Source organism: Narcine bancroftii, chromosome 2, assembly GCF_036971445.1.
Source record: "Narcine bancroftii isolate sNarBan1 chromosome 2, sNarBan1.hap1, whole genome shotgun sequence".
Lineage (NCBI taxonomy): Eukaryota > Metazoa > Chordata > Chondrichthyes > Torpediniformes > Narcinidae > Narcine > Narcine bancroftii.
This window is the reverse complement of record NC_091470.1, coordinates 42,508,458-42,521,809: the sequence shown is the minus strand read 5'-3', so window position 1 is coordinate 42,521,809 and position 13,352 is coordinate 42,508,458. Positions and strand designations below refer to the sequence as shown.

Below are 13,352 nucleotides of genomic sequence, written 5' to 3'. Positions count from 1 at the left end.
GTTTTCAGACTGATTTATTCTTCCTAGGCTTTGGTTCTTTGCAACCTCATTCATCTTTAGTATGATATCTTTAGTATGATATGGCTGTATAATATACAGGGGGAAGATTACCTTTTTATTAATTTAGCCAATATTATGTTTATAAATTGTATGAATGGATTAAACATTTGCCAAGAGGTGTTTTTGATCTCATTCTTATGTTGCATGTTAGCACAGTACATTAGTAGTCAGGCACCATTTTAACAAATGGAAGAACACAAGATTAAAGCATTTTTTTCAGTCTTCGGAGCAATGGAATTTTTTTTCTTTTGGCTGATGGTGAGGAAGGATGCCTCATTTTTTTGGTCATCTATGTGTGCTGTGGGTTTGATTTTAGTACATTTCTGTACCATGTACTTTTTTTAGTGCAACAGAATAAATGGAACAAAATATTTGGTCTTTTAGCAGAAATGCAAATTGAAATCAGTTTATAAAATGCTGTCTCCTTTAGCAAATATGAATATTTTATTTATTGTGTGATGAAGGTCCGATATACTGGCGTCATTGAAAGTTGAAGTCACTATATTAGGATTTCTTTTGATAAGTGATAATAAGTTCTTTTTATGTTGTTAAATTGGAAATGTTCCCTGCAGATGAAATCACATTCTGCAATTTTTGTTGAAGAAACTCCTCTATTTCTCCGATGTGCAGGAAATCGCAGCATCCAGTTTTTCATTTTTTAAAAGTAAGCACTGGAGATTACTGATGAGGTTGGCATCTATTGTCTAGCTTGAAAAGATTGTGATGAGGCTCAATTACTGGAGTCAGGAATACACAACCTGAGTAGACGGTGGAAGCAGATAGTCTCACTTGAGTGAAGACATAGCTAGGCAAACACTTGAATTGGCAAAGCATAAAAGGTTATAGACCAAGTGCTGGTAAATGAATTAGTGTACATCAGTATATAATGGCATGGACACAGAGGGGTAAAGGGCCTATTTAAGTGGTTCTATGACATCCATTATCTCTGCAGCCATTTCCTTTGAGGCTCATTGGCCCTAATGCAGCAAATATTTGCAGTGAAGGATTAATTTTCTTCATAAAATATAGAACATTTTAGCACAAAACACACCATTTGGCCCACAATGTTGTGCTGACTTAAATAAACCTACTCAACAAAGGAAACCTTCCCCGCCTCACAACCGTGACCCTATATTTTTTTCTTGTATCCATGTGCCTGTTTAAGAGTCTTTATGTCCCTATTGTACCAATTTCCACTACCACCCTGGAAATACATTCCAGGCACCCTTTATATTTTTTTAAAATACCCTAGAAGTCTCCCTTAAACTTTCCTCCGATCACCTTGTACAGATGTCTTCTGTTGTTGGCTAGTCTCACCCTGGGAAAAAAGGTGCTGGTTGTCCACCCTATATAACCATATTACCATATAACCACTTACAGCACAGAACAGGCCAGTTCGGCCCTACTAGTCCATGCCGTAGCAAATCCCCACCCTCCTAGTCCCACTGACCAGCACCCGGTCCATACCCCTCTAGTCCCCTCCTATCCATGTAACGATCCAGTCTTTCCTTAAATGTAACCAATGATCCCGCCTCGACCACGTCCCCAATTAACCGCACCAATGGATACAATCCATTCAGAGTTTAAAAGTATTGAAACAGGCCCTCACAGCCATCAATACCAATCTCACCTGCCTGCATTACTGTATTTCCATCCTCCTCTACACTCACTCAAGTATCTGTCCAAATGCTTCTTGCATGATGCCTCAATCACCTCTGACAACTCATTCCATGAGGCACACCTCAGAATCATAAATAAGATGACATTTGGTGTTTTGTGACAGCATCATAGAGCAAACATTCATGTGATAGCTATCTTACAACATTACTGTTAAAAAAATTAAAATAATGGTGCACGAAAAGTAAGGCATTGATTCGTTAGGAATCTGATGGCAATGGGGAAGAGGCTGTCCTTGTGCCACTGAGTGCTCGTCTTTAGGCTCCTGTACTTTTCCCCCCGATAGTAGCAGAGTGAAGAAGGTGGTGGGGGTCTTTGATGATAGAGGCTGTTTTTTTTTAAAATGTAGATGTTCTCGGAGTGAAGACTAGTGCCTGTGATGTCGCAAGCCAAGTTAACAACCCTTTGGAATTTATTCTTGTCCTGAAAGTTTGCGCCTCCATGCCATACACCTGCACCAATAGTCACTACTGCAGACATCAGATTGGCCTTCGGAAGAAATGGAGGAAAGCAATTAGGCCAGATGGAGTTCCAAAAGGTAGTATTCAGATAGCTCCAACCTCTCCACCTCCTTTGAGAAGCCACTATTATCCTGATGCCAAAGAAAACAAAGTGACAGGTCTAAATGCCAGTGGCTCTGATGTCTCACATCACAAAGTGCTTTGAGAGTTTGGTCATGGCTCACATCAACTCCAACCTCTCAGTGAGCCCCAACCCACTCCAATTCACCTACTGCCGCAAAATACCCACAGCAGATGCAATCTCCCTGGCCCTGGAACATCTGGACAAGGACATCCATGTTAAGAGTATTATTTCTCGACTACAACTCCATCTTCAAAACAATAGCATCAAATAAACACATCCTTAAGCTCTGTCCTTAGCCTCAGCACATCCTCTTGCAATTGAATCCATGACATTCAGCCTGGCAGGCTATAATCAGTGAGGTTTGGTAACAACACCAATTTAATGATCATCCTCAACACCTACTCAGCCCCTACTGTACACCTATGACTACCTAGCCAAACACTGTTCCAATTCAATTTATAAATTTGCAGATGACACAATGGTGGTAGGCAGGATTTCACTCCGACCCCGAGTCTGACCTGACTGAGCCCAAGTCCCTCTCATAATCTTGTAAACCTCTATTGTCACCTTTCATCCTTCTTCACTCCAAAGAGAAAAGCCCAAGCTCTTGTTACTCTTGCCCTACAAGGCACGTTCTCCAATCCAAGGAACATCTGGTAAATCTCTCCGTAGCTTCCACATCCTTCCTCCAATGAGGTGACCAGAATTTCAAATTGTATAAAAGCAATCACCAAGTTACCTTTGGAAGTAAGTAAATAAATAGATAAATAGGTGTGAAATGTCACTTTAGCCATGATATTGCTTTACACTGTGAATTGTTGACTTCACACATTTATTCTTTGCACTGCACTTTTTGAAAGTAGCTGAGTGCACAATTACATGCAACAACAGATGGCTAAGAAAGCATTATGATTCAGATAAAATTGTTAATCACACCAGCATCACAGTTTGACATCACATTGCTGCGAACCCATTAAAGCTTTTATTCATTATATCATTCAACAGCTTCAGAACTCATGCTTTTCTTTCTTTACCCCTCTTCAACCATTAAAATATATAAGCGAAACAGTGTAAACTTTAAGAACTGATTGATGTTCAGAACCAATTCCATTCTCCTTTTGTAGTAAATAAAAACTTCTTTTATGTAAGTGGAACATATATTACCAATGTTTTTTTTTTGCTGTCACCAAGTAGCCTTCACATAGAATGAGTTCGATCATGAAATAGGAAAGACACAAAATAGCCCAGCTCAGATGATATTTTGTCTCAAATATTTTCACTTCGTATGTTAAATGTTTGTATGGATTTATAATGAATGTAGATGGCTAAAATTTAATTAATGGTATATTATTTGCACAGACACGTGGCCACAAGAGAGAATCTAAATGAACTGAACCTGAATGGCTTTGTGGGAATTGGCACATTGAAAATTTAATTCTGTCTGTAATTGAGTTCTTGTGCCAGGTTATTTTAGAATGCTCATCAGTGTTTTACAATGAAGTGTATTCCATTTATTATCTGCTTGCTGATATGAATTGCTATTCTCCTGCATATTGCTCCTTATCTTGGTATGAAGGAAATATAATGTGGTTTACTACGATCATATCAGTATTTAATTTTCACATGCCTGCTCCAGAGAAAAATAACAGATATATAAATTTGTTACTAGAACACAAACCAAAAGTTGCGATATCCAGCGGAAATCATTCAACTGATGGACTAAAACTATAAAATGATATGATCATTATTTCAGAAGGGAACAACACTGATAACAGTATTTAAAGGTTTATCGCTGTTTTATAACCTTTTGAAGAGTTAAATGTTTTAAAAGCTCTGCGGTTTTTTAAAAAATATTTTATTTGAGAATTTTCAATCAATGTGCAGTCAAAACGAAAAATAATCAAAAAGAAAAACATCAATAATAATAAAAAAAATACAAATATCGATCTGCTTGTCAATATTAAAGAAAGTAAGAAAAAAGAAGAGTCAACATGTGATTCAATTATTATAACAAAAGAAAAACATTACAATACTACAAAAATGCAAATCCAAAGGGAAAAAAAGATAATAGAGAGAAAGAAGAACAAAATCAGAGGAATCCTCCCAGCCTCCAAGAAACAAAAAGTAAGAAAAGAGAAAGAATAAGAAAAAGAAAAGATTGCCTTCACCTTGGATCAACTCCACTCACATCAAGGGACAAATAACCTGACTTATTTAGGGTCTGCGAGCACTGGGGGAAGAGACAGGAAGGGGGGGGGGGGAATTGTTAAAGATTTATCCCGATGTACCTTGTGTATGAATTCCATATTTTTGAAAATTCATCATCCCTCCCTGTTTCTGAGGTTATTGGTGATCTTCTCCAGGGGAACACAGTTATGCATTTCTGTTTTCCAGCGGGCTAAACTTAGTTGGGAATCAGATTTCAAAGTAACTGCTATGTATTTCCTGTCCACTGCTAAAGCGAACTTAACAAATTGTAATTGATATTTTGACAGCCTCATTTTAGGTCTTAAGTTTTCTAAATTCCCCAATAAAAATAATTCAGGTGCCTGAAGATATCGAATTCCAGTAATTTTTTACAGATTACCCAAATTTTCCCAGAAAGCCCTCACTTTAGGGTATGACCAGGTTGAATGGAAGAAAGTACCTATTTCTTGATCGCGTTGAAAACATTAGTCTGATATTTCCGATTTTAATTTATGTAACTTTCGTGGAGTAAGTTATAGCTGATGCAAGAAGTTAATTATGCTGTCCCAACATATTGGACCAGAAAAATGATTAAAAGCTCTGCATTGTTGCTGTATCATTGAAACTTAGATTACTACTGAGGTTGAAATTGTATTGAACACTACATTCAGCAAAGCTAGTTCATTGAGTAACAGGTTTGGAGCTAAAGAAGAATGATATTTAATGGACTCCTGCATATCTATCTATCAAAATTTGAAACTTTGCCATTCTGCAAATTGACTTTTTTTTCTTCTACCTTTTCCTTTAATTATGTTTTCATTCAATAAGTAGCATAAGCCAAATCTGACTATCCATTGGAAGTTGAGCTTTTTTTTTGTCATATGGCTTACCAGTTGATTAATTGTTTTGAGGCCCTGTTTTCCTGTAAGTTTGCTGCAACAAATGTTTGAAATTAAATGCAGTTTATGAGAAATTAAAGTTATTTAGTTACCATGCAGCAATAAATTTGGTTGTAGCCCAATGTAGTATATTTATTTCCCTATTTTTCTGTCATGTCTTGTCTAATTCTTGCCTCTGAGCATCCTTGAACTTAATCACAACATTGATGCCTTTCGGTACCAAGAACCTAAACTTTGAAATCCTTTCCCCTACACCTTTCTCACATTATTTCCTCTTCCTAAGCCAGTTTTTAAATGTTATGTCTTTATCAAGTTATCTCTCCTCATACTTCCTTGTTTTAGTTGGTGTCAAATTTTGTTCATATTACTTACCTGTAGGATTTTGGTACATTGTTATATTGTAAAACAAATGTGATGAGTTTTCATCCACTATTTGGGCCTATTTTAGCCTTTTTTGAAGTGGTCTCAATTGTACAAATTTTTGATGTTGTTTAGAATGAGTCTTCCAATACAATTCTAATCCATCTCGCGCCTATAGAACATTATCAGAATAATGCTAGTTCACATTACCTTTGCAGAACACCATAATTTGTCCATGAGAGGTTAAATTATTGCTTTCTCACAATGCAAGTTTCCAAATTATGATTTCTTAACGGAGCTAAAGTTATCAGTATTTCACATACAAATTATTTGAAAGCATTTACTAAAATTGTCTTGTGGTTCTTCAGACAATCTGGAATTATAATTGCAGTTGCTTCACCGCATTTACTTTAAGATTGACTTTATCCTGCAATAATATAAAGATTCTCCATGAAAATTAATTTTAAGAGTGTTTAAAGCTGACTGAAATGAGGTGTTAACTTTACACACTATTTCTAATCATCTTGAATGTCATTTGTATAGATATGGGATGCTATGGAAACGGGCAGGTGCTTAAAGAACTACTTCAGCCATTCAGAGGCAGTTCGTGATGCTCATTGGTCTTTATGTGGAAGACAGATTCTCAGTGGTGGATTTGATTCGATGCTCCATCTCACGGATATTGAAACAGGTACAGCTTTGTGATGGAGATAAACTGGAAAGTCTACAGATGCTGGGATTGTGGTGTAAGCACAAAAGTGCTGGAGAAACTCAGCAGTCATGCAGCATCCACAAGTCTCAAAGTTGGAAAACCAACATTCAGGTTTGAGTCTTCATCAAGATATAAGCAAAAACAGGCAGGTGCCAGGATTACAAAGGTGTAAAGGCAAGGGAAGAAGAGGCAGGGGGAGGAGCACCGGCTAACATAGGTGGATATGGGTGGGAGAGCAGAAGAGTAAAAAGCTGAGAAATGATAGGGGAGGGGGTAATTCTCTCAATGGAGTGGGCAGGGAGAGGGGAACTGGGTGAGGGAAAGAGAGAAAGACAAGGTAGGGGCCTAGCGGAAATGAGGTTGATGTTAATGCCATCTGATTGGAGAGTGCCCAGAAAGGATATTAGAATGTGTTCCTGCAATTTATAGGGGACCTTGATTCATCAGTACATGAGGCAATGGACAGCACATTGGTGTGGGAATGGGGTGTGGAATTGAGGTTCCGGTTATTTCAGTGGACAGAGCAAAAGAGCTCAACAAATGTTCTCCAAGTCTGTGTCCAGTCTCTTTGATATAGAGGAAGCCACAGTGGAAGCACTGGATGCAGAACATGTCTTCTTGCTTCACTTGAAAGGACTGTTTGGGTCCCTGAATGTTGGCGTGGGCTCAAATGTAGCATTTCCTGCAGTCACGGGGAGGATACAAGGGGCCATTAGTGGGAAGGAATGAGTGGATGAGGAAGTCAAGGAGGAAGCAGAGCCTGTGGAAAATGGAGAGGGGAAGATGTGTCTGGTGATAGGAACACGAGGGTCTGGAAATTGCAGAGCATAATATGTTGAATGTGGAGACTGATGGAGTGATGGGTGAGGACAAGGGGAATCTTGCCTTTGTGTCTAGGGGCAGAGAGGGCGAGGACAGATGTACGTGAAATAGAGATGCATGTAAGGGCTAAGTAGATGGCAGTGGAGGGGAAGCCACATTAATTGAAGAAGGAGGACATCTCGAATATTCTGGAATGGAGGACATCATCCTGGAAACAGGTACAACTGAGACAGAGGAATTGAGAGAAAGCAGACAGGTTGTGAAGAGGTAACTGACTATAGTGAATTTGTCTTCTGAGGTGGAAACAAGTGAATTTGAGGTTGGGGTGAAAGTTGGCAGCAAAGATAATGAGATCATTATGTATACATGAGGCAGCAGCAATTTAGTCCTCAATGTAGTGGAGGAAGAGTTGAGTAGCCTTGCCTGTATAGGCTTGAAGCATGGATCTTTCCATATAACCAACAAAGCTTGGACCCATGCAGGTACCTATGACTAATGTTTTGACTAGGAAAAAGTGGAATAAGTTATTTCCTCTGTGAGGAAGGACAGGGGCTCCCTCTATGATTGCCTCACGCACTCATCCCTTCCCAATAATTGCTCCTCGGTACCTACTCCTTGGACTGCAGGAAATTCTACACTTGCACTGACACCTCCTTCCTCACCACCATTCAGGGCCCCAAATATCAGAATCAGAATTTATTGTCATGAACAAGTGACGAAATTCAGTGTTTTATAGCAGCATCACAGTACAAACATTCATATTATGCATCACCTTAGTGTAGTGGTCCCTCGCAGCCCCCCTCGGGGTGCCTCACAAAATGAAGGATGAACACGACATTCCAGCAGGCTGTACGAGACCCGCAGCACTGCCCTCCAACTGGCCTATCAAGGGAAGCAGATCACAAATGCACCAATCAGCGCTGAGGGGGGCTTTGACCATGCCCCTCAGCTTGAGAATAAAAGCAGGGCTGTGAGCCCAATAAAGCTCAGTGTTAACTACATTCAACTGGGGTTTGTGTCATTCTTTCTGGGAACAGTGTGCTCTTTCTGAGCTAACCTGCATATAGCTATAACCTCTCCTGCGCTATAGGCTCCACAGAGCCATAGCTTGTAGCAGCTAGCCACATTACAGCAATAATCTAAAAATAAAAGTAGTGCATGAAAAGTGAGGCAGTGTCTTTGGTTCATTGATCATTCAGGAATCTGATGGCAGTGGGGAAGAAGCTGTCCTTGTGCCGCTGAGTGCTCGTCTTTAGGCTCCTGTACCTCCTTCCCAATGATACCAGAGTGATGGGGGTCTTTAAGGTTAGAGGATATTTTTTTATGACACTGCCTCGTGTAGATGTCTGCGATGGAATGAAGTCTGGTGTCTGTGATGTTGGAAGCTGAGTTAACAATCCTGTGGAGTTTTTTCTTATCCTGAGATTTGGAGCCTCCATACCTGGTAGTGATGCCACCAGCCAGAATGCTCTCCACAGTACACCTGTAGAAGTTTTTGAGAGACTTCAGTGACGTACTGAATCTCCTCAAGCACCTCAAAGTATAACTGCTGGTGGGCTGCCTTCGTGATTGCATCAACATGGAGGCTCCAAGACAGATCCTCAGAGATGTTGACATCCAGAAATTTGAAGTTCTTGACCCTCTCCACTACTGAGCCATTGATGCAGACTGGGTCGTGTTCCCCTGACTCCCTCCTGAAGTTTACAATCATCTTGATTTTTTGCTAATGTTGAGCGCGATTGTTGATGTGACGCCACTCAAAGAGCTGATCTATCTCCTTCCTGTACACTTCCTCATTCCCATTTGGATTCTGCTGACAACTGTGGTGTCATTAGCATTGGAATTGTTTCTGGCCACACATTTGGTGTATAATGAATAGAACAGTAGGCTAAGCACACATCCTTGGGGTGTGCCTGTGTTGATAATCAGTGAGAAGGAGATGTTGCTTCCAATTCATACTGACTGTGGTCTTCCAATGAGCAAGTCAAGCTTCTTGACCAGCACTGAGGGAATAATGGTATTGAAGGCTGAGCTGTAGTCAGTGAAGAGCAGCCGCATGCTTTCAAATGAAGCAACACTTATGAATCTTAAGGGGTCAACTACTGCATCCTGTACTCCCATTTTAGCCTTCTCCATGTCAGAGAGACTAGGTGCAGACTGGGAGATCATTACGTTGAGCACCTTCACTCTGCTTGCTGTAATAACAATGACAGCCTAGAGGCCATCCATTTCAATTGCACACCCCATTTCCACACCGACATATATGTCCATGCACTGCCAAACCGAGGCCACCCATAAATTGGAGGAACAACACCTACTATTCTTTCTGGGCACTTTCCAACCAGATGCCATTAACATAGCCCTTCTGTCTGTCTGTCTATCTCTCCCCCCCTCTCTCTCTCTCTCTCTCTCTCTCTTTCCTTCCCTATCCCTCTGTCTTCTTTCCTCCAGCTTTCCACCTCCTACTCTCTCCATTAGAGAGCTACTGCCCTCTCCTATCACTTCTCAGCCATTTTCTCTTGCCTTCCCACCCATTTCTACCCCTTCCTCTCTCCTCCCCCCACCTTTTTACTGAGGTGTCTGCCTTGATACCTTGATGAAGGGCTCAGGTTGGAAATGTTGGCTATATATCTGCTTTCAGTGGGCATTGTGACTGCAGAGTTCCTTCAGCACTTTTGTGTATTACATGGTTTTTTTCTAATTTTCAGATAATTTTATGATAATTGTAGATATAGTTGCTATGAACCAAATGAATTCAGCAAAAGAAAGGAGGTCATAGATAAATATTTTCCAGCCAAACATTTTTTCCTCAACCTTGAAACTGCTCCTATCCCTGACATTTGAGATTTATGATTTGAGGTATGTAATTTTAAAACTGTTATTAACGGTCAAATGTCATGTGTGTCAGGCAGATTTTTATCAAACTGGTATCCTTTCTCAACGTTTGTGTAAAAGGAAAATCCCACTTCAGGATGACTTAATTTTTAAACAAATGGACATCCTTTCTGATATCAATTAGCCTAAAGGCATAGTGTTCTTGTTCACATGCTGTCCTAGTAAATGAAAGTCATTTATGTTGGATACCCAGCCAATCTACTACTGTTATGGTGGATCCATTATTGATAACCCTCAGTGTATTGATGGTAGAGGACTTGAGCTTAGTATTGCCACGGAAAGTTAAATGTATTTTGCTGCAATAGCGCACTCGTGGAATGAATATTAACTTGTGGTATGAATGTAACACCCCTGCCCGTGCTTGAATAGTGTCTAAATCTTATTTCCTGATAAGTTGAAAGTGGAATTAAAAATTATAAAATCATCCCTGAACATTGCTACTTTTGGTATTTTAATAGAAGGGAAATTGTTGGAGCTGGGTCATGGAGGACTTTCTGCTTTCCAACCCTACCATTGATTGTAAATTGCTTTTCTTGGATTCTGGTCGTGATTGGTCCACCTTCGACAAATAGATATTTTCTAAAACACATCTGGCAGTTCAATAGCAGTATTTGTACTTTTATTTTCCAATTTTTTATTGGTTTTAACATATGCAAAATGCATAGGTACATATGTTAATAATAATAGAGTAAATTAATATTGAGTTACAGTATCAAATAACAAGGAACCCATGTTATTAAATGGAAAAAGAGGAAAAGGTTACGGAGCATCTGAAGGTGTATGACAAGATAGGCCAAAGTCAACATGGTTTCCTTAAAAGAAAATGCTGCCTGACAAACCTACTGCACTTTGCTTAGTATTATTGCATCACCAAAGTTACAGTGCAGTGAAGAGAGAAGCACATTTAACTTTAGTCAAAATGTAATATTTAATTAATATCTATTTGGAGGTTTAGTTTGATACAGGCCTCATCAAACCAGCTTGCACAATGACAAATTAGTTATTTTTAAAAGTCATTAATCAATGGAGCATGTTTACTCTCAATTACTTAAATCTTCCCACTTCAATCCAGGTCATGTGGAAAAACATATCTATTTCAGGCCATCGCCTTAAAATCCAGGAAGAGAGAGAGATCAGGGACAAAGGGAACAAGGAGGTGTTTCCTATGTTCCCAGCCTATGCTTCGTGTTTGCTCTGTACGTTATGTGCAAGGAGCAGGAACTGAATATATTAAGCTGATAGTGTTATCACAGGATTACGTTTCTACTGAGAAGAAAAAATAATTTCAAGTCATGAAGAAGTGCATTAATAAACTTTGATTTGTGTTTCAGTCACAGACATGACTTGGATTTCACAGCTTTAACTTTTGTTGTCTCGCTATTCCTTACCCTGATAAAGAAGATGGAATCAACTTTAATTACATGATTGATGATCCTCTTTTCCTCCTACAAAGACTCTCAGCCAAAATAAAGTGCAAGAAATCACCCTGAGGGACATTGCAAGCTCAAAACCTAATGTACAGGAAAGCTTTGACAAATTTGCAAGTGCCTGTATCAATTTTGACCACACAGGCGGGGGGCTGGGGGGTGGGGGAGTGGAGTGGGGTGGGGAACCAAAGTTTTGCACCCGCTTGTACCCAACACTCCATACACAGAACTCAAATCCTTGTGAAAGGTCAACAGCTTTCCATAATAGACAAGTTCACATTACCTTGACAATACTCTCTCAACACAGTCAACACAGTGATATGGTCCACTTGCAGGATGTGGGAAATCGGGGAGAGCATAAGTGTCCCTGATGCTTATACCTGAACGAAATGCATCCCGCTGCAGCTTCTTGCAGACTGTGTTAGGGAACTGGGTGAACTCTGGATCATTCAGGAGGGAGAGAGGATGATAGACAGTCAAACCCTGGAGGCAAGCGGTAGGTAAATGAGTGATTGGAAGAGGGAATAGGAATAGGCAATCAGCACAGAGCACCCTTCTGACCATTCCGCTCAACAATAAGAATACTGTTGAAGCGGGGGTGGGGGGAGGGGGGAGGGTATCTACCAGTGACATCATAGTTGTTAGGTCTCAGGCTCAGAAGGAAAGGGGGAGAAGAGGAGGGGTGTGGTGATTGGGAATTCAATAGTAAGGGGAACAGACAAGAGGTTCTGTGAAAATGATCGAGACTTCTGGATGGTATGTTGTCTCCCAGGTGCCAGGGTCAGGGATGTCTCAGATCAAGTCCACATCTTTTTTAAGCAGGAAGGTGAGCAGCCAGATGTCATGGTCCACGCTTCTACTAATGACATAGGTAGGAAAAGGGATGAGGTCCTGAAGAGCAAATATAGGGAATTAGGAAGGAAGCTAAAAGGCAGAACTTCAAGGGTGGTCATCTCTGGATTGCTACCTATGCCACGCACCAGTGAGGGGAGGAATAGGAAGTTATGGCTGATGAATGTGAAGTTTCGGGACTGGGCTCAGATTTGTGTATCATTAGAATCTCTTTTGGGGAAGGTATGACCTGTACAAAAAGGTCAGGCTGCACCTGAACGGGAAGGGGACCAATATGCTGTGGACAGGTTTGTTAGATGTGTTGGGGATAGTTCAAATTAGGGGGTGAGGAACCATAATGAGAGGATAGCGAATAGGCCAGAAGACACACTGTGTAGCGAGATTGTGAGGAAGGATGAACAGTCAATAGAGAAAAATTGGAAGCATAAGATTAGGGATTTAACTTAGTTGGACAGGTCTATGGATGAGAAGAAGATGGAGGGTTATGGGCATTGTGCAGGGAGGTGGGACTAGAAAGGGGTGTTTGGTTCGGTGCGGACTAGAAGGGCCTAATGGCCTGTTTCTGTGCTGTAATTGTTATATGTTATATATGTTACTTTGGAGCCAAAATTGAAATTGAGATGAATATGGCTCTGAAGATCTTGTATTTAATGCCCATAGCATAAGATTGATGATCGAGTCAGGCAACTGGAAGTTGGCAGGTATGACATTGTGGGAAAAATATACAGAAATGCTGGAGGAATTTAGCAGGCCTCACAGTGTCCATAGGAGTTAAAGATATATTCCTGACATTTCGGGCCCGAGTCTTTCTTCAAGGTATGAGTAAAAAAAGCCAGGTAGACATCTGAATTAAAAGTCTGGGGAGAAGTAAAGAAA

At 40.2% G+C, this 13,352-nt stretch overlaps 1 protein-coding gene across 2 annotated transcripts in view; it reads left to right on the top strand.

Annotated features, from left to right (window-relative positions):
* wdr25 (WD repeat domain 25) overlaps positions 1 to 13,352 on the top strand; it is a 53,119-nt gene that overhangs the window by 25,936 nt on the left and 13,831 nt on the right. For both annotated transcript variants that reach the window (XM_069916435.1, XM_069916434.1), the window contains exon 3: positions 6,312 to 6,459. In XM_069916435.1, the coding sequence (XP_069772536.1) occupies positions 6,312 to 6,459 (148 nt within the window). The remainder of the gene's footprint in view (positions 1 to 6,311; positions 6,460 to 13,352) is intronic.